This window comes from Crocodylus porosus, unplaced genomic scaffold, assembly GCF_001723895.1.
Source record: "Crocodylus porosus isolate Cpor-Errol unplaced genomic scaffold, CroPor_comp1, whole genome shotgun sequence".
Classification (NCBI taxonomy): Eukaryota; Metazoa; Chordata; order Crocodylia; family Crocodylidae; genus Crocodylus; species Crocodylus porosus.
Genome location: NW_017728943.1, coordinates 13919378 through 13946191, shown reverse-complemented (window position 1 = coordinate 13946191; position 26814 = coordinate 13919378). Strand labels below are relative to the sequence as shown.

Sequence of the window (26814 nt, the reverse complement as noted above, 5' to 3'; positions counted from 1 at the left end):
GGGGTGTCAGGTGGAAGGTAAACCAAAAAGAAATCTAGCCCTTTTTGTCCTTGCCCGTGCACTGGGGCTGCCTGCTGCTCAGGGGGCTGGTTGGAGTTGAGATGGAGCTTGGTTGGGGTGGAAAGGGGAGACTGCGTAGCTTTCTCTTCTGCTCCTGGCAATCAATCCAACCAGCCTGAGAGTGGGGGTAGGAGAGCAGTGTTAGCAGCGAGTATATGGGGGGGGGAATCCCTGGGGTGCAGCAGTTCTGGGGAAGAGGCAGCAGTAACTCTCTGGCAGGACCTGCTGGGAGATAATGCCTGGGAGCACAGGCAAAGGGAAGGCAGCAGGGTCAGCAGAGCAGTGCGGAGCAGGCATATAACACAGCAATGATGACTGGCCATAAATATACAGCTGGCAACTTGGAGCTTTCACAGCCCAGCGTGCCAGCAGGGACAATGGACTTCCAGCCTTGTTTCAGGACAGCAAGAGGCCTCCCCATACAAAGCAGATGAGCTGGGAGCATAGGGGTATGCTCCATACAAAGCTGTGTGGAGACCCCAAGACTATACAGGAGCAGGAGGACTGCAGGGCAGGATGTGGGGGGGCACTGGCAGAGCTTTGCAGAGCGAAAGCTATCAGAGTCCCCCATTCCCACTATGTGCTACTTATCCTCTCATGCCAAGCCTTGGAACTGGCTGTTGTCAGGACAGCTTTTGGTTTGTGCCTTGCCCGTGATGGACAGGGAACTGTTTATTAATGGGCATGTACGGAACATGTACACACACCCTGCTGGAGTGTTTCTCACTGAATAGATGCTGTGGATCCCCAGCGTGGGGCCAGGAGCACAGCAAGCTCAATTCCATCCTGGCCTCCTGGGAGCCACTTCAGTATCACTCTCGGTGCACTTAAGTCTGCACTGAATAAAGGCTCCACGGGAGCATTGATGTGTGTGGTGGAGGCGCAGAGCTGCTAACACTCGATCCTGAGTGCTTTAGAAACCAGTCTATGTTGAATTAAAGCACAGCGGGTGCACTCACAACAGCAATAGAGCCAAGCCAGATGAATTAATATACCATTTACATGACTCCTGCCCCAGAGCCCAAGCCAAGGTGCTTAGGCAGAGCCTGCATGAGAGGCAGCCAGCTCTGGAGAGAAGGGCCACTGCCAGACAGTCAACACGTTTCATAGCAATGGGGCAAGAGGGAAAGAATTTGGGTCTGGGACATGGGAGCAGTTATGAAAAGGGCTGGTGGATCTTAAGAAGGGAAACAGAGCATACAGGCCTCTCTGGCAGGCAGAGCTATACAGGACTTGAGAGCAGCTCCATCTTTATGAAAGACCTAGAGAAAGCCACAGCCCGAGGGTTCCCTACCAGTCTCCATGTACAGGGCTCCAGGATTATTTAACAGCCGTTGCCTTGCCAGGCAGGGGGCAAGTTTAAGCACTGCCCCAGAATAGACCCCATTTAAATCGGTGTTCTGCGTGTGTGCTTAGTATGCAAATCTGCTCTCATTCACATATACGTTAACTCCTTCTTGGAGTTGCAGTCGGACCTGTGGCAGCTTTGAAAAGACATTGTCTTCATTTCAGTAGACGTGTTGGATGTTTCTGCCGGCAAAGCCTCACACAGCCTGTGGCCTGGTGTGGGGAGTAGAAAGGGTTAATCCCATCCGTGCCTGTGTGGTGCAGTCCCCTGTTTACCCCAGCATCCACACTCCAGCAGAAGCCCTGCTTTGTCAGACAGACATGCTCCTGCAGTGTTGATCAGCTTCCTGCTGTACCCCTGTTTCATCCTGCGCATCACCATCCACTGCAGCCCTCCTTCCAGTAATACCCAGCTCGCTTGTTTTGTCACTCTTGCTTTAAGCCACCTGCTCTTCTCTGACCAGCACCGCACTCTGCCCCTGTGGTGAGTGTCCACAGCATGACTGCTCCAAAGCTCCCTGCAACCCTCACCCAGCATCCCCAGGGTCCCTGTTTACAACCCCACTTTGCCCCGTCATGATTATCTGCCCACATTATTCCTGCTTCCATAGTTCAGGACCCTGCCTTCCCCCAAAGCAGAGAGGGGCATTGGCAGAGCTGTGTGGGAGCCCAGAGAGGGAACAGTGCTGGGGAGGGTTGCAGGGTAGGAGTGAGGGGCATGGGAAGAGCTGTATTTCTAAGGCTGGATGCCCTGTTCTGTAAGAGGAAGTGTCTAGAGGGCAGTAGGAGAACATCCTGCCTGCATCCTGACAGTCACTAATGCTTGTGAGAAGCATGTTAGCATTCACAGATACCCACCTGCCCTTGCATGGGGCATCAAAAATTGCTTCAAGTAGGCTCTGGTATTAGTTTTGAAAGCATGCACAGAGACAGTCTCACATGTCCCTGTCCCCAGTTGTGTCCTTCAGTCATGATGTTAAAAGGATCCCAAGAAGATTGAGATGGGCCAGGCCCTAAATCAAGCTTCTGACACCCCTTGAATCTCAAACCAGGAACCGAGCTGGCTCCTGTGCCCAACACTCTGCCCACCTCTCCAGCTTCCCATCCACGGATCTCAAAGTACTTGACATACCATAAAGAAGTAACCCCTGCAGCTTTCCTACCCATATACCCTACCAGAGGTCAGTGCAACTATTTCCATTTTACTCACAGAGACTGCAGCACAGTGTGACAGAAGTGGGGCTTCACCCTAGGTCTTCTGACTCCAGCCCAGGTCTGCATCTGTGTTAAGCACTTCCACGACTGAGAAATAACAAACGACTGAGCTTGTTGCGAGCAGTTAGAAGTTGGTGTGGCCATCTGAGTCAAGGACAGAATAGCAAGTACAATGCTCAGGGGAGCCCTAGTCCTGAAGGAAAGGAGCTGTCCTTTTGGCCTCTTGCACACAGCAATGTAAACCCTGCTTTTATGTGAGAGAAAAGCTAGACAGACCTCAGTATTCATGAGTTAGATTGAGTCCAGTGTAGATAATTAGGCTAAACTGCAGCTGAATTGTTTGTATTGATTTAAATCTCTTATCCTTCCACATTTAAATCAAGTGAAACCTATGCATTTTAATGGATAAAGGTCTTGGGAACCAGTGTCTTGTTTGTTCTTCAGGGACTTAAGTGCTCCCACAGTCCTATCTTAGGATCATGGAAAAATAAAGCTCAACATTTTCTGTCTTTCTATGGCCAAACATTTCCTATGAAGGTGGTTAAGCCCTGGAACAGATTACTTAGGTGGGTTGTGGAATCCCCATTGCTAGAAGTTTGTCAGTGTAGGGTGGCCAAACACTTGGCTGGGATAGTTTAGTCCTGCCTTGAGCACAGGGCTGAACTAGATGACCTCCTGAGGTGCCTTCCAACCCTGTTTTTCTCCCATTAAGGAACAGTGGAGACTGAACAAGCTGTTTGGATATCTTCCTCTGCCCCAGAGCAGCTATCTCCTAGCAGTGCTCTTTGTAAAGTTCTTTGGGATCCTTCAGGAAAAAATAAAACTACAGTAACTCTCCACAAAGTACTCAAATGTCCAGGGTATGAGGCTGAGATGTAGAATTTGGCTCCAGAGCCACAGTTTCTGGTCCTTGATTTTTTTCTATCTCTCACAAGAGCAGCCTGGCTTAGCAAACTGTGGCATTGACTTATGCCCAGGGTATCAAACTCATTGGTCCTGGAGGCAGTGAGCATGCTAAATCCAGTGCACAGGGCTGGGCCACTGCAGGTGCCACATACAGCATGCATCCTGGACTGGCTCCACATGCAGCATGCATCATGCACACATAGACCCTACCTCTGTGTGCAGTGTGTGGGGCTGGTACACAATGCATGCAGCGTGCAGGTCCAGTCCAAGATCCACAGGTAGCACTGTGGGCTGGATCTTTGACCAGATCACGTATATGAAGGGAGATTCATGAGTCTGGGGCTGTTTGGTTCAGAAGGGAGAAAACAAGAGAGGCCTGGTAGCACACACAAAACAGTCAATGGTATAAAGTAGGCAGAAGGGGTACTTTCCTTCATGCTTTCTTATGGGTAACAAAGCCAGGGGACATTTAGTGAAACTGAACATCAGGAATTGTACTAAAATAAGGGAGTGCTCTTTTGTGCACTGCCTCAGAACCAGTGGAACTACTGCTGCAAGATGCTGTTGAGAACAGGAGGTTGGTCCCATTCAGAAAAAGAGGGGATTTTTTGTGGATAAAAAAGCAGTCCTAGTTGTGTTGGAAAGAACAATCAGCTTAGAATGAATGCAAAGCCTCATGCTTTCAGGACCTAAGCCAACCCCTGAGGGCCAGGTCTAAAAAAAGACTTTGGCACCTAAAGTACAACTCAGATGGTTGTCAGGACCTAAGCCCAAGTGAGCAGCCTGCAGGACTTTACAAAGAGCGCTGTTAAAAGATGGCCAATGTGGGGTGGAGGAAAGTAGTCAAACAGCTTGCTAAGGAACAGCAGAGAGAGAATCAGAGCTTCTTAGATGACCAAGGACTAAGTTTTTGCCAGTAATGTTCTCTGTATGCCTTTAATTCTGCATCTGCTTATGACCTACCCCACTAGCCAGGGTTGAGCAGCTCAGACACTGTTTCTCACCTCAGCCTATTTGAAGTTCACATGCTGGTTGTCCCAGGCTTATGTGCGGAAGGACTTGTTCCAGTAGTTGTGCTCAGAGTGTGCCCAATCTACCCACAGCACTGAGTCTAGCACCAAAACCAGCAACTGAAGCCACTTTTGCTCAAAAAAGTGGTTGAGGGATGCTGAGGAGCCCAGCTTTTGTAGAATAGTCTCCTAGTTGGAACATACCCAGGAAGTGGGAGACCTGGTCTGTATGCTTCTCTGTCTGAGGAAGTTCAAACCCATGGCTCCCACTTGACAGAAAAGTACCTCACCCTCAAGCTATTGACTGTTCATGGAGGTAGGCATCCTATTCCCTTTTCTGGTGAAGCAGAGAGAGAGAGCAGCAGCAAGTAGCATGACTGAAGATCAGCCAAGGGCCCATTTCCTAGGGAGGGGGAATCCGTGTTCCCCAGCAGCTCATTTATTTTGCATTAGAGCATCATTGGATAATATACACACACAGTGTTGGGAGCAGGGACCAGCAAATGCTTGCCTATGGATGAGGCTGTTATATGTAAGGTTGGGAGCAGCAGCAACACCTCCCCTATTGGGTTTTCAAAGGAAAGAGAAAGTCTGTAGTTAGACCCAAAGGAACAACTTGAACCCCAAAGTATGTGGTGGGAGGGAGGGGGAGGAGGATTGACTTGTGAAACCTAGTCTCACACATGTGCCACTCTCAGGTCTTCATCTAGGGGGAAAAGTCCAGGAGAGAGGAGGGATGTCAGATGCACCCAGCTTCCCCATGTTCCCTGCTGGTTAGTTCCTACATACTTAACAGTGACCCGTTGGGAATCCCACTTCTTTATGCCTAACTCTTTTCTTGCCTGTAGAGGCGACTTAAGGGCCTAATGCTTCTGGACCCAGCCACCTAAATGTGAAGAGTGGTGACATTGGTATTGACCCCCCCCCACACACACACTAGGCCTGAGTACTGGATCTGGGCCTGGACTGCCCGATGTTCCCCAGTTGTCCTCCATAGGGCTTGCTGCGCCTTCCTCTGAAGAATCGAGTTCTGGTCAGAGTAGATGACAGGATACTGGAGTGCACTGATTTCAATTGGTGGTCAGATCTGGTCATTCTGGTTTGCTACTGCTTAAAAACTCAGTGTCCAGGGCAGTTGCTGATGATTTTATATTTTAAAGGAAATTCATTTTGGCTTCTGTCTTCATCTCTGGAGAAGGTTCAGGGTTTGTTTTGAGTTGGCTGAAGCTGGCCAGGTGGTAATCCAGCTGGCAGCACCTCGCTCCCCGTCACTGGTATTTAATAGACTACCAGCAGCCTGGAAGAATCTTGTGGCCCTGGTTCCTGAGTGATGGCATGATATATAAACAAATCATACTGTCCTGTTGTTGTGATGTTATCCCCTGTCAGTTAGGTCACCACAGCTATAATAATTACTCCTTACCTCTAATTGAGCAAAGGAGTGAAAAATGGTCCAAAGGACGGAAGCAGAAATAATATTCAGACAATTGAAATTTATTTTTTAACAGGATGTCATTTTATGCTGAAAGTTCCTGGTAGATATGGAGAGAGCATGGTTAATGTGTGTGATGGCATGAGGTTAGGGGGCACGTTGGCGAGTATGTTTTGCAAGCTAAGCTGGGTTAGTCCTGGACCTATGGGGGACCTCAAAAGTGTCAGAGAACCTCCAGAACATCTGAGCCAGCTCCCAGGTGGTGGTAGGGGTCAGCATGCTGTGGATGTGCTACCCTGCAGAACAGATGTATAATTTGTGACTGCAAATCCTTGTGTCTGTGGATAGTCCCATGGCCCTCTGTGAAGCTGTCAGCCCAGAGCCCTCAGGTTTTACCTTAGCTTCTGCTCACTTGCTAATCCTTCGATAAATCACTCCACCTAAATTGGATAGTATATTTCCCCCATCTGTAAAATAAATGTAGATAATGACACCAGCTAACCCACCTACCTCGTGCAGGTTTTAATGCAAGGTTTAAGAGATGGCTCTTAAAGCATCTTAAGATTTTTAGGTGGGAGGGGGTGACTTAAGAAGATAAGTTCTAATTTTTTAGCTGATGGATCTCATTAATTTTCTTTTTAATTGCCTGATTTTTTTTTTTTCCCTGTAGCCAGTAGTAGGTGAGAGTGCCTGGCACTGTGGGCTGGGTGCTTCAAAGCTCTCTGGATGTATCTGTGTAACTGTGGCCACCAGAGCAGCCATGGTCAGAGCGGTCCTACCCAAGGCATGGGTCACCTAGCGACTGCACTGTGCTGTTACAGGAGAAAGGAGGGAACCAGCATCACTGTAAGGTCTCCCTTGCTGTGACCAGTTAGGTCCCAGATACCTGCCCTTTCTCATGGTAGCTCATTCAGACAGTGCCTCATGGTTATTATCCTGGTTTTCTCTCGCCTGTCACAATGTGCTCCAACTTGCTGCCTTCAACTCGGTGGGTTTGATTGTTTCCCCCAAATGCACACAAAGGTGAAAAGGAGCAAGGCACCGACAGCTTTCCTGGATCTGCCAGCTTCTCTCCCCACCTCCGGGATGAATGAGGCCCTTCATGCGCTCCTCAGGGAGCAAACACAGATGCTTTTGTTCAGCAGGCAGGCTGGGGTGGAAGGGAGGAATTGAAGCGCTGAGGTTGCGCTGCCGCATTCCTGCAGTGTGGGGGCATGACCGCGCATGAGACGATGGGCAAGTTCCTTTTTAGAGGGAGCACAGATGCCCTCACCTGCATCTCTCTCACTCACTCCTCTCTCGTTCCTCTGCTTCCTTTCCCATATGATCTCTTGCTCCTTCTCCCTTCATTCATCCTTCCTTTTTTTTTCTCTCACCCCCACTCACCTGAGCTCTGTCTCTCTCTCCTTCCATCACCCTCCCACTCAGACTTCCTTCTCTTTTTCCTGTCTCTCTTGCCCACTGTCCCCTCAGACATCCCATCCCTCTATATCTTCTTGATCTATCTCATCCCTCCTTCCCCCTGCGCTCCAGGGACACACACAAGCTCCGAGCAGATTGGTGCTGTCCAGCAGCCCCGGAGAGCTGGGAGCCAGGAAGACCTGAGCTCTAGTCTTAGTTCTGATGGTGCTGGTTTCTCACTCTCTGCATTTTAAGCTCAGTTTCCTCCTCCCTGAAATGCCGATTGAGGCACCATTCTCCTTAGTAATGGGAAAGGAAGAACTTGCAAGGGTTAACGACTGCCTCTTTGAAAATGAAAAGCACTGAGTATGATGATTGTTCTCATTTCACAGACATGGCATTTATCTGTGTTCTTGTAAGCGGAAAAAGAGCCTGCCGCCTACAGTCCCAGCACTGGCAAGGCCTTCTCCTGCTGGAAGTGTAATAATAATAATAATAACAACAATAACAATGAACCCTTGACAGACTTCCCTCAAAATTAAAGTGAACAATTCTGATCAAGCTAAGGAGTCCTTAGCTTCTCACTGTAGTTGCTATTATGAGGTGAATAGGTCAGAGCGGACCCTAATCTCCCCCAGTCTGACTGGTCATTGATTGTCATGGGTGAAGCTTTAATGTCAAGACCATTCAGATGATGCCCTTTACTATAAGGAGTCTTTTGGTGATAAGAAGATGTGTGATGATATTGGGGTTTCCAGCTTCAACTCTCATGGATCATTTCAGTAAGGGTGCTGACAGAAGTGACATTTGTCATGTGATTGGCCCCCTGAAAGTGCTCTACAGCTGTGCCACAACACGCATGCCTGCAGAGCACTTTAGAAGTGGCCAATCGCATGATAAATTAACCCTCCCCTAATGAGGGGTCAGGTGAAGGCGCTCTGAAGTGGAGTACCTTAGGGAATTTCTGGCAATCCCTGCATATGGTAGGGAATTTCTGTTAATCTCTGCCCCATGTGCTGTCTGCAGGAAGGGATGGGGAGGGAGCTGTGGGCTGGGGTTTGACCAGCCTGAGCTGGAGAGGGGGTGGGTGGATTGGAGCCCACCCCCCAGTCTGCTTTATGTTCCCATCTCCAGCTCAGGCTGGGTAAACCCCAGCCTGCAGCCCCCATCCCCTCCTTCTCTCCTCTCCCTTCCTGCAGGCAGCACTGGAGCTGTAGGGGGGGGGGTGGCTAGGGGAGAGAGGATCCAATGGATTGGCTCAAAGTGGAGTTTGATTTTTCCCCTTTCCCTCAACCCAACAGCAAATGTCTGGGGGAGGGGACGGAGGTCAGTAACTCATGGCACTTTCTGTGAAGCACCATGAGTTAGAGTGGGGAGCTGCACATCTGTCAACATCCTAAGGTGCATGAGCTTCAGCACCCCCATTTGCAGATGGGGAAACTGAGGCACAGAGTGGTGAAGCAGCTTGCCCAAAACCACAGAAGTCAGAGCTAGTGACAGAACCTAGAAATCCTGACTCCCAGCCTGTACCCCATCCCCTGGCCCCAGGAAGGAAGACATACACAAAAGTGGCCTGTCTTTGCTTTCAGATTAAGGGGATAGACTCCATGCTGGAGGATTTGGGGACAAGGGTATTTTTCTTCACTCTCTGAGGCATGTCCTAGAAAGGTCTTATTTCTAAGCTGCTTTTGACTATTGCCAGATACTGTATCATCTCTGCTAAATGTTAAAATGCCATGCTTTGTTTTGGCTTTTAATTAAGTCCATATGAAATCCTTAGAAACACCCAGGTCTCATGGCTAAGACTCAAATGACCCAAGCAAAAGACTTAAGCAAATATAAACTAAATCCTGATTACCCATGAGCCCCTTCTGTACAGCCCAAGGGAAGCATCTGCCAAAATAAAACATGAGCTCAGTCTGCGCTAGGACCTGCAGCCCATCCTGGTGGGAAGAGGAAGGATACTGACGACTCCAAAAACTGCATTAACAGTGAGTGCCTCCCATTTGCTAACTGTGGCCTACACCTCTGTAAGCTTTCATCACAGGGGAGAGAGGGTATTCAGCACTGATACCAATGAGATGCATCATCTAGCAAAGCATTGGATGGCGGGTGGGGCGGTGTATAGCAAGGCTGATTATGCCTAGTGACAGGGAGACTTCAGCATGACAGCTCTGCTCCCTTCCTCCTCCCACCAGCCATCACTGCCACCATATGCTTGCCACCAGGGGCTCCCTCTCCCCTGCCAGTGGCTCTCTCTTCCATTGGCATTATGGCAGCCCATCACCTGCCCTTCATTAGAGACAGACACCCTCCTCCCCATTGCGGAAGAAAGGAGCCTGCAGGACTCAGCAGACACTTCATTAGCCCCCATAGTATTTTCAGTGTTGCTAGCTCTTGCAGCATTGGGCATTTCCTCTGAAGTCCCAGCTCCTGGAGTCCTGTTTTGAGGGAGAATCCTGCTTCCATTTAAGAAGTGGCTCATTTTCATATAATAACATGATTCTATGAACTGGAGCATGAAGGGGGAGCAGGGAAAGAGGGAACCACAACAAATCTCATGAGACTTGCAGTAAAATCATGAGAGTTAGCAGGTCTATTCCAAGGTACTATGAAATGTTAAAGGGCACTTTAGTAGGCTCCAGTTAGGAAGGGCTTAGCCCTTCTGGCTCCTATGTCTGGGAGGAGAGAAGAGGAGGCTGAAGCTAGCAGTGAGTCTTGGTGAAAGTATCCAGTCTGCCTCATAATCTTGCTGTCTCAAGCATAGATCCATTGCCCCGTGATTGCACCTTAGTATGCTGCTCTGCCCTCTGACATTTACAGTACCTGATGTAAGCCCTGCCATATCACTTCCTTTACAGCATCCCTGTGCTAAAAGTATCCTACATCCTCAACACACATTGCACCTGTGTATCTGCATCCCCCATTACCCTCTCTTTGCACAAATACACTCATGCCCAGAGGGTCCCCCCTCCCCCAACTACAGGCATAAGCCACACTGTCAGATTTGACCTGTGGATTCCACAAGACTTCAAAAAGCCTAATTCATCTCCAAGGAAATGACCATCTTGGACCTACTCAGCGTGATGACATCAACATGGAAGGGGCTTGATGGTGCCTGGTGGGTGCTGTGGGACAGGAGGGGGAACTCTGGCTGTTTTACTCAGCATCCCTCCTGGGGCTTCTGCCATCAAGCATGCTGCAGGGGGAGTGTTGCACCACAATTCTATTCACAGTGTGCTTCTTCCCATTATGCACTCTTGTCCTCGCCCTACCCCACACGCACTACCTCTCAGCCAGCTACAGCCTGGCTACAAATTCAAGCATCCAGAGTCCAGTAGAGCTCCTTGAGCTGGAAATCTCATGACAAAGGCACCTGGCCTGGGGATCAGTCACAGCAGGAAGATCACAAGTCCAGATCACTTCCAAGAGCTTTGCCATCCGCCTGGTTAGGATCACCGCCAGCACTCAAAGGTATTTTTGTACAGTTGATAGAGGTAGAAGGGGATGTGGGGGGAGAAGGGTTGGGAATCTCATCTGACCCACTGACTCGTGAATTTTCAACACAAACTTTCCACACAAGCTTCTGCCCTGACCTTGCCTTTCCTTCAAGAGAGAAATCTGTCAGACGTAGAGAGCCTCTACACACGAGGGACCAGAATCCTATCTGCAGCATGTATATGTATGTGTGCATGTGCATGTGTGTGTAAGGAGGAATAATATGTTAAAGTAGAGCACTCTCTGGAATAACAGTCCATGCCCCACTGCAGCGGGGTCGGGTTGGGAAAGAGGGGAAAGAGAGACAGCAAGAATAAGATTCAGAGTACCCAGGAAGAGCATTTTTCTGCAGACAAAATTATTCACCAGTGAACAGAACATTCAAACTGCTTAGCAGACGGGAGTACAAGGAGACCTTTGTTTTGGGGGGCTTCAGTACTCATCCATATGGCTGTGCCTCCCCCAACGCCAATCTGTCTTGCATTCTGCCCTCAGGGCCCTAAGTTTGTTCAAGGAGAAATTGGATGTGACTGCCTGAAAGCAGAACAATACAAGGCTCAGAAATTACTGTGATGCCTAGATTGAGCCAGGCCAGTTTAGGGAACAATATCCCTCCTGGGCCAGAGGAGAGGCTGACAAGATGGGGTTGTGGGTAAAGAGAATTAGGGGGTGGATGAGTAATGCAAATGAGGGTTAGAGAGGAGAGGTGTGGCCTCAGCGGGGGGAGGGGAGGTGTCTCCTCATGAGACTGTCCTGAATTGGGTTTCCATTAAGAGTGAGTTGTATAGATCAAAGCCCTGCCTCCTGACACCCCTCACCATTGATGCCATGTCTCTCCAGAGCCAGCTGGGGCCAAACCAACACCTCCTCCGTTCTGAACACCTCTGAGCTCTGAGGGTCTTGTAATGCTGACTTCAATTCCAGAGGTGGATCCAAGGGAGATGTGTTGGTGTTGTCACAACCCTCCTCTGCCACCACTGTCTCTTGCTGATCTGATCCCTGGTCCTAAGCACCCTGAAGCATGGCAGTATCCGAGTATGCCCAATGCACCTACTAGCTCCCATGGGAGTGTTTATGTACAAAGAACACTTTCAGGCTGGATTGCTTCTATCTGCAATTAAGGAACACAGCAGAGAAGGAAAGCAGAACAATAAAATCTCTATGAGAAAGAGCAAAGTCTGGGTCTCACGCTGTGAGGTTTTCCATCTTTGACTCTCTCAAAGTCCTGTCTTCCCCCAGTGGACAAACAGACAGACTTGCATATAAAGGCACAATACCTGGAAAACAAAATCATAGCCATGCACCCCTGGGTGTGTTTTTTAATTTCATTTTTTACTGATCAATTAACTTTCTGAGAGGACTGAGACACTGTTGGGAGCCGCTGGCACTTTCTCTTCCGCTGCATCTTTATTCCTCTCTGAAAAACACCCTCCCCTCACAGTGTTTTCAGATCCTTTTTCAACAAAGAAAAGATGCTTTCCTTTCCGGTCGTGGTTTTGTCAGCAGCTTCCTATGGAACCTTTCTGGTCCCTTTTGCCACAGCCAGACACCAGCCATCGTGTCTTTCTGACAGGCTCTTTCCCTTGCTTCCTTCCTTCCCTTTAATTTCATATCCTTGCAGGGTGGAAGCAGCAAAGACTGTAGATTGTTCTCCCCAAGCTGTTTCCCATCCAGGTCTTTTGTCCATGCTGATCTAAGTACTCTAATTTATAACTGACATTTCCAATATAAATCTGCTGCAGTTTTCTGAGTGCTGGACTGTGGCAAATACCTAACACAACAGAAAATTTACCACATGCAGCTTTATTTATTCCCGCCCCCCGCTCCCACAAACCCATCCCCATCCCTTTCTAAGTGTCTGCTTGCCACTGTCAGTGCTGCACTGTAAGAGTGTCAGCCACTACATCTAGTGTACTTTAAGGATTTAGCTGAAGGAGGATTTGAGACCCAGCCTCAGAAGCCATCTCTTCAGGTAACCTTCAGGCAGCTACAGAGCTGGATGCAGGATTTGGCAAATCACTGCTGCTGCTGCTGTCCCAGCTGAGCCCAGCCCCTGCACAACCTGGATGGAGCAGGTAGGAGAAGCTCTGAAGCTTCCTCTGCCCCTGAGACAGAATGGAAAACCAGTGGCAGGAGGAAGAGGGGGAAGGAAACAGTGGAAGGGACATGCCCCAGCATAGAGGGGGAGACAGGATGCTCACCTGCTTTGCTGGGCGGGAAGGGGAGCACAGCCACACGACTGCACCCCATCTGGATCTGGCTCTGTGAAGCTAGCATAAGGTCTCAAGAATTTTAGCTACAGCAATGTTGATGGTGTTTGCCATTCCTGGCCTTCGAAATAAGCACCAAGCAATGCATAGCCTTGGCCAGGACCTGGTGGTCACTTCTGTGGCTAACACAGACAGTTTTTTGGTATGTTTTTGTGCCCTCTACGTTACTGTATCCAGTTTCGGGCCCCACTACAGAAAGGATGTGGACAAATCTTAGTTCAGCAGAAGGCAACAAAAACGGCTAGGGGGCTGGGGCACGTGACTTCTGAGAAGAGGCTGAGGGAACTGAGCTTATTTAGTCTTCAGAACAAAAGACTGAGGGTGGATTTGATAGCGGCCTTTAACTGTGTGAAGGGTGATTCCACAGAGAATGGAGATAAACTGTTCTCAATGGTGGCAGGTGACAGAACAAGAAACAACAGTCTCAAGTTGCAGCAAGGGAAGTTTAGGTTGGATATTAGGAATAAAAATCTCACTCAGAGGGTAGTAAAGCACTGGCACAGGTTACCCAGAGAGGTGGTGGAAGCTCCATCCTTGGAGGTTTTTTTAAGATTGAGCTACACAAAGCCCTGGCTAGGATGATCTAATTGGGGCTAGTCCTGCTTTGAGCAGGGGGTTGAACTAGATGACCTCCTGAGGTCCCTTCCAGCCCTAAGTTTCTATGATAATGAACATGAATTACTTCCTCCTTTCCCTGCCCACAAAAAACATCATCAAGCCAAACTTTTATTTTTATTCTGCTCTATGGATCATGCAATTTCAACCACTATCCTCAGGTGGAAGCTCCAGAGCATTGCTTCCCGTACGCTGCCTAGTCCACAATCATTCTCTACTGACAGGTCAATTTTTCTGGAACAATAAGGATAAGGAACCTGGTCCCACCAGGCACCTGGAGCCTTTGTATAACTGTGTAAGCCTGTGATTATGGCTATGGATTTCAGTGAGGTGGCTGACACCCTTACAGTTCAGCAGCTGCTTAAAATGCCTTGCTGATTTTGGGGTTACATCTTCATTCACTATACCAGTATTTTGCAGAGTATGGGGCATGTCTCCTTGGGGGGTGGGAGATGTGAAAGGTTTCTTGGTGTGGGAGGCTGTGAATCATGGTGGCAATTGGTAGTGTCCCCCTACTTCAGGCACTGCTGCCCCTTCCCCCACGACTTGCTTCCTCCCAGTACCAGTTACCACCCCGGGGTGGGGGGCATGGCAGCTATAGCTGAAATAGAGGGATGCCACCAATTGCCACCCTGATTCACAGGCAACCTCCACCAACCAACCTTTTGTGCCCCCCCCCAAGGGGGGGGTAGTAGAGTGGGGGTGTAGAGTAAAGGCTGTAGAGTTATCGATGTTACTAGGCAGGGAAGTTAAACCCACAAGGTTTGAGAAAGGCTGCACTCCACGATTCTGCCATTTTCTTGCCATGCTGTAACCAGAGCAGGGCTTCTTTGACTTTCCTTGGCTCTTTTTGGAAAGGATGAGGACTTCCACTAGGAAAGAGAGTTTGTATACTGCCTTTTAGCATGGGGAAAAAAACGAGCGGCATAATCAATCTGGATAGTGCATTAGTGATAGCCTCTTCCTCTAGAGACTTGCATTTGATGTCATCCTGACACACAGTTAAGATCAAAGCCTATATCTGCATCACAGCTCCTGCTAGAGAGGTATAGTGTCAGCTTTTAGATACAGAATCTCTACAAGGAGTTTGTGATCAAGGTGAAGTTTATTTCCTCCACAAACACACCCCATGACACTGATTACCTTCCAAATAATGCTCAGACCCCCTCTCCCACACCACCCCCACTCTCTCTCTCAGAAAGTTATTCCTTTCAGCCTTTAATAATGCTCTAGAAGCAAATGCTGTGAGCTTTTCCTTTCCATCTTTACAGTGAATACGTAAAATGACAACTCCTACCCCTGCTGAACAGGCATCATTTGCTAACACAGTGGGAAAAGCTCTGTATGAAACACACTACTACTTCAGAGTGGCTCTGTTTTGCTTTTGCTTCCTTAATAGCCTGATTTTGCTTCCTCCACCCCTCCAAAATATATGGTTTTTTGTTACTGCAGACTCGGGGCTGATTCGTGTGGAATGAATGCTCCTTAAGTTCACAAGTGCATCAAAGAACTTCGGTGCTGACAGAGTTGGACAACAGGAAGGTCAAATCTAGGTTTAAATAAGCAGCCACATTTCCTCTGAGGTTAGATGGTCCTAGGGAGTTGCAGCCTTGAATTGGGCTGTCACCTGAGACATTTGAAACCTTCTGCTACTTCTGTTTGGTCCTGAACTGCTGCTTCCTCTCCGGGTATATTTGACATGTGCTTCTTACTAGGTTGGAATTATATGGGAGGACAGCTGCAAGGTTTGAACCAGACCACGAAAGGGCCAGAGTTTGAGGGAAAAGAGTGACCTGGCCTCACTGCAGAGTTGGGGGCAGCTGGTGAGCTTTGGACCCACATCCAGCCCCCAAACTTTCCTAATGGCGGGATTTGGGTTTTTGGATTGGGCCCATCTCTAGGAAGAAAAAAATTATGAGTTTTTTTTTCAGTCCCCTTTCTATGCCACACTCTCCTCCCGTGGAAGGTGAGTTGAACATAAAGGCTCTGTCAGCACTAATCAGAACTGATTGTTCCCATCCTAGCTCATAGGCAAGGTAACCCCCAGCTACTTCCATCTTGCCTGTGGTGGCAAATAGAGACAGGCATTATCACAGAAGTGCTGGCTCCCACAGGAGCTAGCCAACCAATTTAATTAGCTGCCTTGACAGGTTTTGTTTTTTTTACCCTTGTGAACAGAATGAGGGTGGAGGAGCCCTCTCCTGGTGCATGCTGCTTAGAAATGATCCACACATCTGAGACAAGGCAGCTGCTCTTGCCTCTCCAAGGAGTTGAACCAGGCTGAGCAGCTTATAGATCCATCAGGCAGGAGCTGAAGGTGGAGAGGGTATAATGGGTGACTTCTCAAGAGACGTGCCTGGGTTCAGGGCTGACAGCAGCGCAGTCCCTTACCGCTAAGGGAAGAGATTAACTCAGACTGGGAGAAGATGGTGCCTTTCATTAAGTCTCAGGAGGCAGGATGAAGGGCAGCTTCTCCCCAGCTGACTCACTTCATGGCCCTTGCACTGTAGCAGAGATGAACCTGCATAACAATTCCCCATTAGTTCGAATATTTCCACACAAAAGGAAAGGACCCCTTGTGGGGTCTCCAGTCCTGCCTCCCCCCAAGGGCTTGCAAGCACTTCCATGAAGTCATCCTCACATCCCTTCCCTTTGTGGTATAGGTCAGTATCACTCTTTTTCCCCATCTCACAGATGCCAAGAGTAACATGCCTGAAGTCACATGGACAATCAGTAGCAGAAGAAAGATTAAAACCCAGAGCATCCATCTTCTGCATCTTGACCCACAATACATTCTTCCTCCTGTGGGTGTGTCTACAGGATTGATACCAGAGCTTGGGTGGGGGGGAGGTAGGAACCATTCTCTTCCACCCATATTTCTGCCATAAAATCCTACTTGCTGAAGCAGAACAGACTACCCTGCTGCTTGCTGACAGGCTGCTCAGTATAACATGGTTCAGGGAGGAAATGCTGCCTGTCCTCCAGAGAAACAGAATCTTCCTCCTATTTCCCCACTCCACACAGCCAGATGCCAGGTCTGGAAATGCACACTCCTTTTCTGTGCTTTTGATCTAATTCAGCCTCCAAGTTGCACAAAGGAACTGATCAGGCAGTGGTGAATTGGGAAGAGAAGAAGCCCAGTGGGGTGGCAGGGGCTGGTCTGAGGGGGTACCAGGACCTTGCTCATCTTCATTAACTTTTGCAGAACAAGACTGTTTCATCCACTTATGTGCCCCTTTTCAGCCATGCTCTGTGCATCTGAGATAGGCAAGAGATGGACAGCTGCACACCAACAACCCATGGGCTCCTGTTAATGACAGCAGGATAGGATGCAAAGGAAGAGGAAAGAGGGGACAGAAACTTGCAATCAATTCCCATGAGCGGAGGTGGAGCTATGGCTGAGCATCACCACAAATGCTGGAGCTGCCATGAATTATGCATCCCTTGTTTAAAGACAGGTCAGCCTCATCAATAATGAAGGTTCAGCTGCTCTGCCTTCAGCAGTGCGGCTCCCACACCGGGAGTTTAGGAACTCATGAAATCTGCATGGGCTTCCCTGAGGCGCAGGAGAAACCTGGCAAGCAAACAAAGCTGCGGGAACTTCCTGGGCATAATGCGGGAGCCCACTGAGCATGCACTGGCCTTGCCCTGCCCTCCCTTGCCAGATGCTTTATTCAGGGTCTCACTCTTCTACCCCTGTAGAAATATGTTCAATGCAAATGTGCACCTGGACTTGAGGGCTCCCATAGTTAGGGAAAAGCATCTGGAAATTCGGGCTTGTTTGACTGAGGTGGACTGATGGCAATGCCATCCTAGGTTTGTATAGATGTGACTAGTAAACAACCCTCTGAAACCTGCCCCCCTGTGTCAGTGATAGAACCTGTGTTTACCTGTCTTCAGGTAATACAACAAAGGCCTTTTCCTTCAGACTCTTTTCAAGTGGCTTCCTCCCCCTCACCATTTTCCCATTATTCTTCCCATGTTCTTTATCCCAGTTCTCCCAAACATTCGCTCCTTCCTTTCCCTTCCTAACTTGTTCAATCAGCTCTCTTTTTTTCCCTCCATCCTCTTGGCCCAACCAGGGTAGGATTTGTTCCCTTATGAGCGAGCAAAGAATTCTGCAGACTGACAGGGAGTGGAGAGCATTGCCCATCAAATGCAGGTGAATGCAGAGCCCTGCTCTTCAGCCCCAGGGAGTCACAGCACTCCTCTGTGACTCAACTTCCCCCATCTCCGAAATGGAGGCACTGAGCTCCTGCAGCAGGTGTTCAGGGGAGTGAGCTGATGCTAGGAAAGTGTTGTGGGATCAGAAAGAGGTAGGAAACTGCCGTGCATCATTCATTAACTATTACTTAAATGTTCTGGCCTGTTTTCCATTGGTCTGGTGCCATTGTATTCTTTTCCATCTTTTCTGGCCCTTGCCCCACCCTTTTTTATTACATCTGGTTGGAAAAACCTCTGACAAAATAGGTTTTCCCTAGACTTTGCCAGTTCATCAGCATCAAAATGTTCCATGGAGGCCATCCAGTTTCCACAAAGCTCTTCCAGAAACAGGATGGTGCTTAAGATCAGCCTGGTTTCCTGTCAGTGTGCCCCATCAGCTCTTTGGCTAGGTTGGCCTCCAGAGTTCATGACTGTGAAGGAGGCAGACAAGCAGACAGTCCTGGAATCAGAAAGCACAGGATTCTGCAACAAACAGGCATACAAGCTGCTTTGGAGTTGGGAATGACAAGTCTTTCCCTTCAGAGGGAAATTTGGAAATGTTTGGTTTTCATTTTGAACTGGAACAAATCCACGCTTTGCGATATTGAAACGCTCCATAAAATAGAACAACCTTTCTATGCATGATTCAGGTTGTTATGATGAGTTCAGAGTCATTAGAAAGGAGGCAAACAGGATGACTGACAGGTAGCCTCTCCCAAAAACTGAGTACCTGCAGCTGCCCCTAATTACAGTCACCTCACTGACCCCAGCCTAATGAGACCTTCCGCTAACACAGGCCTCCCAAACCTTCCTGAAGTCATTTACCAGCCTGATCCTCCCAGGTGACATCCTTCGTAGTGCACTCTCAAACCTGAATAGACATCTCTAAGGCCACCCCCATCATTGGGGGTCATCCCCCAAGACTGTTCTCTAAATACACTACTCTTGAGGATTACTCCAGACCTGAGTGGCCTAATATGGGTGGCACCTAATCTCTAAGGGACCGCCCTTAAACCCAGTGGTGATCTTTACCAGTCAGCAGGATTAAATCAGAGGAGATGCTCTGAGCTATAGCCAGGTCTAGCATCAAATCATAGAAAAATAGGGCTGAAAGGGCCCTCAGGAGATCATTTAGTCCAACCCCCTGCTCAAGGCAGGATCACCCTGGCCTAAACCATAAGCATGTGTTGTCTTCTGTTAAAAGCTTGCAAGGACAGAAGGATTATTCCACAACTAGTTCCAGAGAATCCACAACTTTTCTGAGTGTGGTTAAACAGTGGAACAGGTTACCTAGAGTTTAAAAGTCCTTCCTAATATCCAACCTAAATTGCCCTTATTGCAACTTAAAACCATTTTTTCTTGTCCTGTTTTTTGTGCCCACAGAAAATAGCTTATCACCATTCCCTTTATAACCACTCAGCTGGTATTTGAAGATAGGTATCAAATCCTTTTTTCAGTCTTCAGACTAAATAATCCCGGTTCTTCCAATCTTTACTTGTACCTCATGTTTCCCAGTCATCAGTTGAGTAGCTCATGGTGCTACTTACCCATGGCTGCTTGCTTCTTCCCCCTCCCCGAGCGGCTTGAGGAGTTCTCACCCTGTACAGGGAGGTAAGTCTCCCACAAGCTGGCTGCCATTGCACCCCTGGAATGGGAAGCCTGGTGAAGCAGTTTGAAGTGAACAGAGCGCAGGAAATCTTTTCGTTCCAGTCAAATCTCAGGGCTTAAGCTGTGACGGTGTCGATATCTTTAAAAAAAAATGGAAAACAGAAGATTGATGGATGAAATTAAGCAGAGAGATGTGTAAATGGAAAACAGCTCAAGAAGGTTACCAGCAGCATATTGAAGGCATCCATCAACCATCGTGCTAATGTTGTTATGGTTGCGAAACACAAACAGGGACTGCAGCAAGCAAGGGGAAGAGGTGGGGGTGGGAAGGGCACTGGGGAAGGAGGATGGCCAGAAAGGGGGAGAAAGCAAGGGGTGTGATGAATGAGAGAGAAACTTGGGGACCATAACTGTGGAGTGCTCATAGAGTCCTGGTCTTCCGCCCCCACTAGAGAGGACTAGAAGGCAATCCTAGGAGATAATAATAAAGGTCAGAGAACCTCTGCAGGGGGCACAGATTACAACCAACACTACGGCTTCATATGTCTTCCTCTTCCTCACACTACAATAACAATATTTGTATTGCAGTAACAACCCTGTTGGGACCTCTGTCAGGATCAGGGCTGGCTTGGGTTTTTTGCTGAGGAAAACACGTGGTCAGAAACAGTCCTTTCCAAGGCAACATGTGTTGGGCAGGAGCTGGGGCTAGATAACTGGAATGGTGCTGCCTGATGTGTGCATCTCATTTAAGAAAATACACTACCCATAAGTGTTGCATAGAGGAGGAGGTGAGTACCAGTGCCAGGAATACCATGCACCTGCTATCTCCCCCTAGGATTGATATGGCCACTGCTACCAAGCAGCTCAGCCTGTCATGTATTTATCATTGTAGCACTGCTGGGAGGTAGGGCAATGCTGCTATCCCCATCGGATGGTTGCAACACAGAGACTTAAGGTCCAGATCCTTGAAGGTCTTTGGGCTCCTTATTTCCGTGGCTTTTACCAGGTATCGGGCACTTTGACCTGGTGGAGCAGGAAAGGGGACAGAGAGTGCTGAAGTCCAAGGAGTAATCTGAGGCTAAAACCAGACATTGCCAAATGAGGAGGGATCAGTTGTGCCGGGATGTGTCCTGGTACAACTGATCCATTTCACTGGGAGAAATATATCACCTATTATACTGCCCATTCAAAGTAGCACAATCTATCATTACCTCTTGTCAGGGCCACAAATTTGGGGCATTTGTGGAATGACAAGGGGCATAGACATCTGTTTGCTTGGCCTTTGTGCCACTATAAAAATTGTATGGTGGCAAAAGTGTGAGGAGAGGCGATGTCTGTTTTTACCCTGTGAGCAGTGCCAGCCCTCCACTTCTCAGGAAGTGTGGCCAGAATGCTTCGCCTTGGAAAACTTCCTTCTTCATGGCTAATGAATATTTTCTTCCCTTTGGCCTTGGTGGGTGGGGAGCACTCTCATCAAAAGGGAAGGGGGACAGAAGACACCAGCAGGGGAGAGCAGAGGAGCAAAAACCCTGAGGAGCTGGCGTGTCAGCCAAAGAGAAAGGGTGTGATGTCAGGCAAACATTGGTCTCAAACCCAATTGAAAAGTAAAGCACCTGCTTTGAGTAGTAGTGCTAACTCCTCCACTGGCAATGGGCAGCACTGTCATTGTACCCCTCAATGTGCCCTAGAAGAAGTTAGCCCTGCACCCTCCCTGAGTGCCAGCCCCTTCCCCTGCCTAATCTGCTGCTCTAGCCTGTGCTTCCAGGCCAATCCAGTGCTCCGCTTCTTGCTTCCTACCTTGTGCTTCCTCTGCAATCCACTGTTCCCCATTCTGCCCCCTGCCCTTTCTGCCACTGTGCTTCCTCCCCTTGTCTGATCTGCTACGTGCCATATACAGAGACTGCCCTTGCCATAGATGCCCATGCCATAGGTTGCACACGTGGCAGATTGGCCACCCTTGCCATAAAAGAATTAAATTCCCATGGTTATTCACTGTTTTTTCTGCTATACCAATGCAGGTAGCTGCTGCATTCACAAAGACCAAAGAGGTTGAAAGTGATTCAAAAGAGGAGAAAGGGATGTCGTTACAGTTATGACCCTAATCTGGCATCTGGATTCCAGCCTTACATCTGCAATAGAGTTTCTAAGCACTGAAGAGTGAGCCATGGGTGCATCCACAAGTTCAGAAATAGCCACAGCTTTGAGATACTTGGCTGACTGGATTTCAGAAACCTTGGCCCTGATTTTCAGCAGAACCAATCCCTCATGACTTACATTAAAGCCAACAGGAGTGGTAGGAGCGCAGCCACTGCTAAAAATGAAGCCGACAATGTTGGACTTCTCCTTCTTTGGATTTCAAAAAACGTTACTATCTGCACCTGAAAAGTTTGACCTTAATTCCTCTAGAGTCTCAGTGCCCCTCACTTTGTAGGGAAGTTGTGAAGATGGTTTAATCAGTTGTGAAGATGCTCTCTGATACCTTAAAAATGAGCACTGCAGAAATGCCCATAAGGAAATTTATAATCCTATATTTAGTTCAGGGTTTGGATAATATGCAGTAAGTAGCATGGGGGATATTTTGGGATGAAAAAATGTGTAGACTAGCCAACCAGTCAGCAAGCACCTTCTCTACCATGCACTCAGGCAGTGACCAATTGGAAAAAATAGCATGTGATCATGAAAGGAATGGCTGTATCGTAACATATTCACAGAAGGAGGCTGAAATGAAGTTGTATGAGGAAAAAAAATACTGGGCCTCTTTCAGACTATTGTTGTTTCCATCCTTAGTTTGAATATTTGGACATGCAGTTACTGAAAATTTGCATGCAATTATGGTAATCCTAAGAACAGTGCTTCCAGTTTACTTGAAAATTTGACTTTGGATGGGTCATGGTTAGGTTCAGGTTTCAACAGCTTTTCGTGAGCTGGCATTTCAGACTGCCTGCAGATTCAGGAAGACAAACAGCTCTATATTAGGAATACCTAATAAGAGGTCTCTTCGTAGCCATAAGGACTAAACACTTGTGTTTAAAACCCAAACGAGCTGGCAGCCTACAGTGTAGGAATGGCTTGTGGCAGCCAGTTCACTACCTCCATAGCTCAGTCTTGCTCATGGGCTTAAAATTAAACCCATGCTTCAATGAGTTGCTGAATCATAGCCAAAATTGCTCAGCACTTCCTGGGATCAAAGTCAAAGGCCAAAAGCAGCTGTTAGTTTCTCCCAGGATGAAGCCTTTTATGCTGGGATCCTACAGATGGACAAGCCCAGTGTCCCACTTCAAGTATTTGTGAAGTATCTGAATTAACACTTTTCCCCCAGGACAATCCTAATTAGAGTTAATTGCTATTAAACAGTTTTCCCTCCCTTATCTGGATGTGAGTCAAAGCCCAGGAAAGTTATGATCTGAATAAATATGTCTATTTTTAGTCTAAGTGAGCTGGACACAATCTGTTCACTTGGTGCCCAATGACCCTGGCATAGCCTTCACAGTGTTTATTACTGCTTCACCCACACAGACACATACTGTGCAGACCCCTGGACGCCTCACTCTGTGCTCTGTTCTGAAAGGTAGAGAGATGCCTGGGCACTGGAAGCTCTGTGCAGCATGCTGAGGAGACGCAACCTTCTCACCACACTTCTGATTGCCCTGCCATGGGCTCTTCTCCTCACGTTGTGGCATCAGTACCCAACCACCCGCTACCTCAGCCTGCTGAGAAGTAAGTGCAAAACATTTTGCCCTTAACAACGTGACAGCTTGGTCATAACAGTGCTATGGCAAGGGAGGTAATGGAAAGCATGTTTGGAGGTTGTTCTTGTGAGCCCTTGGTGGGAAAGAGCTTCATGGAAATGGTTAGACCAGCAGTTCCCTATCTGTGGTATGGGTACCACCAGTGGTATGCAGACATCCTAGCAGACATACATATTAACAGATTTATTACAAGTACTTTATGTGACAAAAATGTGCTGGTGGTACGCAAGGTTGTTTCATTTTAAATTGGTGGTGCACAATCTGTCAGAGTGTGGGAACCACTGAGTTAGACGAAGAGAAACTTGCTCAGAGAACCCTGCAGGGTCTGGCTCCAGCAATCACCCAGGTAGTTTTCTTCTGTCTGGATGGAGCCTCAGAGGGCTTTTCTTTACCACTTCAGAGCAAGTTGGGAGGTAAGCCGGGGGGGATGAGTCTAAACATTCTTCTATCTGAACCAAACAACCCAGAGCTATAAGCTTACTCATGAGGTTGCACTGGACTTGTTCCCAGCCCCTGCTTTTGAGCCCTTTGTCTCTGGCAGGCCTGAGGACAGGCACTGGGGACAAGTCTGAACCAGCCTCATGGACAAACTTCCAGTTCTAGGGTATATCAGCAGACTCAGATAAGTGAAACATGGACTCAGTCCTGGCCTCCCTAAGACCCACTGCCTGATGAGGTATAGACAACCCCAGAGAGCAGCCCTTTTTAGCATACATTGTAATTACAGCTGAACCTTCCCAAGGAGACTTCTGGTGATGCCAAATTGACAGATCTTGCATTCACATAATTTTTTTCCCCTAAACTCTCCGACTGTGTCACTACTGCTGAATTAATGAAAGTGCTGGTGTTTTAACACTGTTTTATGCAGGCCTGCTCTGAGCAGGGATAGAGGGCAGAATATTTACAAAACTGGAAGCCACTTTGAAGTCCTTTCAGTGCTATTACTCCTCTGCTGTGATCAGAGTTAATACCCAAGCCCAGCTGAGCAACTGCAGTGCTTTGAGGATAATGGACTTGCTGTGACCATGCCTGGTCATTCTGGATTAAAGGTTAGGTCAGGTGAAATACAAAAAAGAGAAAAGCAAGGCATAGCTTAGCAAGAGCGAGAGAGCTGCTTTGGGGTGATGGAAGTAGGCAGGGTGCTGACTTAGCTGGGGTTTCTGCAAATGGCATTGCCTGTGTGCTGTTTGCAGCTGTTTTTGTCATCTCTGCTCAAGGTAAAGAGCAGCTAGGTAGGTTTTGCAAATGCTGATTAATTAACGGGGAATCGCCAGAGTCTATGCCTCAAAGTCCTCCTCCAAAAGGAAAATGTGAATCTTCTAAAAGTCCTGCACTCAGCAAAGAGGCAACAGCAGGAGGAGCAGCAACCACAGCACTGGAGCTCCACTTGTCTACGCTTCATACAACTTTTCTACTCAGTCCTCAAGGCTGATTCTGTCACACCCACAAAGCATCAGCCTGTCACAGGACTTGCATAACACAGCCAGGCTTTTGAAATGCCACATTTTTCATCAATAAGCAACCTTGTTCCTGAAATTGGAAACTTTTTCATGGCTGTTTTTTAAGTTCCCTTTCCTGCCCACCCCAACAAACCTGGAAAATGAAAAACAAGAAAAAGAATTGTTTTTCAGTTCAACAGTTTTCTTTATTCCCCAGATCTGTCCCCATTTTTTTTCCTTTCTCGCTGTCCTTTTTCAGTGGTAAATTCATAGGGGGAAAAGGAAAGAAAGGGGCAAAAATGAAAAAAGATCATTAACATTTTCAAATGAACAGGAAACAATTCCATTTCACAGCCTGCTGAAGGAAAATGACTGTGACATTTTTCAACCCCCTCCTCTCCCCTAGAAAAAAAATGTTTGTCTTTTTTTTTTTTTACATTTCAAGTGATTTGCTGGATTTAGCCCTGCCTGAACTCTTCCAGAGTTTCCATTTTCCAAAGGCTCTAATGAATTTTTAAATCAGGATGGGAAAATAAAAAAGCAATTACAAAACAGAGGGGGGCACGCATTCATCACATTAAAGCTTATATTCATGGAGTCTCAGTGAGAGAGAGCAGATGCGGTGTGTTCAGGTAACCACGAACTGTGGTTGCCGTAGTTGCAGCGGCTAGCAGGCGAAGTGTGGGTGAGACTCTCTATGAAGAAGCAGTCTGCAGCGTGATCCCATTTTAGACGCTCTGCTTTCTAACACGTTCCCAGAAACCCTAGATGTGCTCAGGACCCAGCTCCAAACAAAATGATTTCACCTTTAGGATGTAAATCGTGCTCTTCTTGAATGCTGTTGTGGCACATCTAACACTGCCTTCTGTTTGTTAAATCTATACGCTGCCTATAAGGACAGCACTGTTTGGTGGCACCATCAGGTCACAAGTAAAAGAGCTCTTGGCCTCCTCTTTTCCCATTATAGATTCATAGGTGCTAGGGTCGGATGGGACCTCAACAGATCATCGAATCTGACCCCCTGCATAGGCAGGAAAGAGCGCTGCAGTCAGATGACCCCAGCTGGATGCCTATCCAGCCTTCTCTTAAAGATCCCCACAGCATTAGGAAACGTCCCACATTTGGTAGTCACAGCAAAACCTCTCAAGAACCAAGCAGTGACATTGGTCTGTGAGAGACTCACTCTCCTATGCTGTCATCTGTAGGAAACCATGGCTCTTTCTCTAGATAGATCACAGACTGACAGATTGGTATCAACTGCCCCCTCATGTACTTTGCTCTTTAACTCTCACCTTCCTCTTCCTCCCTTTTTGCCTCAGAAGAGATAGACGAAAATGTCACAGCTAAAGCTACCGTCAACAGCACATCCCCACTGAGAGAGGAGGGGCTCCCATCCTGCATCCGGCAGCCGCCCACAGGGGCAGCTCCTCGAATCATCCAGAATTATGTGTACTCGAGGCCTCCGCCATGGTCAGACACGCTGCCCACCATCTTTGTAATCACACCCACCTACACGCGGCCGGTGCAGAAGGCCGAGCTGACCCGGCTCGCCAACACCTTCCTACATGTGCAGAACCTGCACTGGGTGGTGGTAGAGGACTCACCCCGGAGGACCAACTTGGTGTCCAACCTGCTGGAAAAGGCAGGGCTCAATTTCACACACTTGAACGTGGAGACCCCCAAGAGTCTGAAGGTGGGTCTGTCTTGGATGCCCTCCCACACCCCAAGGGGGACACTGCAGAGGAACTTAGGGCTGCACTGGCTGAGGGATAGCTTCAGCCACACGCCGCCACCAGAAGGAGTCGTGTACTTTGCCGACGATGACAACACCTACAGCCTGGAGCTCTTTGAGGAGGTAGGACATCATGAAAGAGCAAAGCAAAGTGTAACTGTCCACCTCTACAGGGCCAGATCTTTCCTTTGCTGTGTGGCTACAGAAGGCCCTGGGGCTCTGCAACCCACACAGGCCTTCTGCACCAACTGTGAGGAAGAGCTGGCAGCTGTGCTCAAAGGGTCCACACCCTGGAGCTGTGCCTGCTGGGGTTCCCTCTACCTCACCAG

General features: G+C 48.2%; 1 protein-coding gene across 1 annotated transcript in view; it reads left to right on the top strand.

Annotated features, from left to right (window-relative positions):
* Positions 1-2614: 2614 nt before the first annotated feature.
* The window catches only part of LOC109319260 (galactosylgalactosylxylosylprotein 3-beta-glucuronosyltransferase 1-like), a 33437-nt gene continuing 9237 nt past the window's right edge, over positions 2615-26814 (top strand). The window contains exons 1-3 of the mRNA XM_019548757.1: positions 2615-2680; positions 23134-23282; positions 26073-26608. Of these exons, the coding sequence (XP_019404302.1) occupies positions 23171-23282; positions 26073-26608 (648 nt within the window). The 5' untranslated portion in view covers positions 2615-2680; positions 23134-23170. The remainder of the gene's footprint in view (positions 2681-23133; positions 23283-26072; positions 26609-26814) is intronic.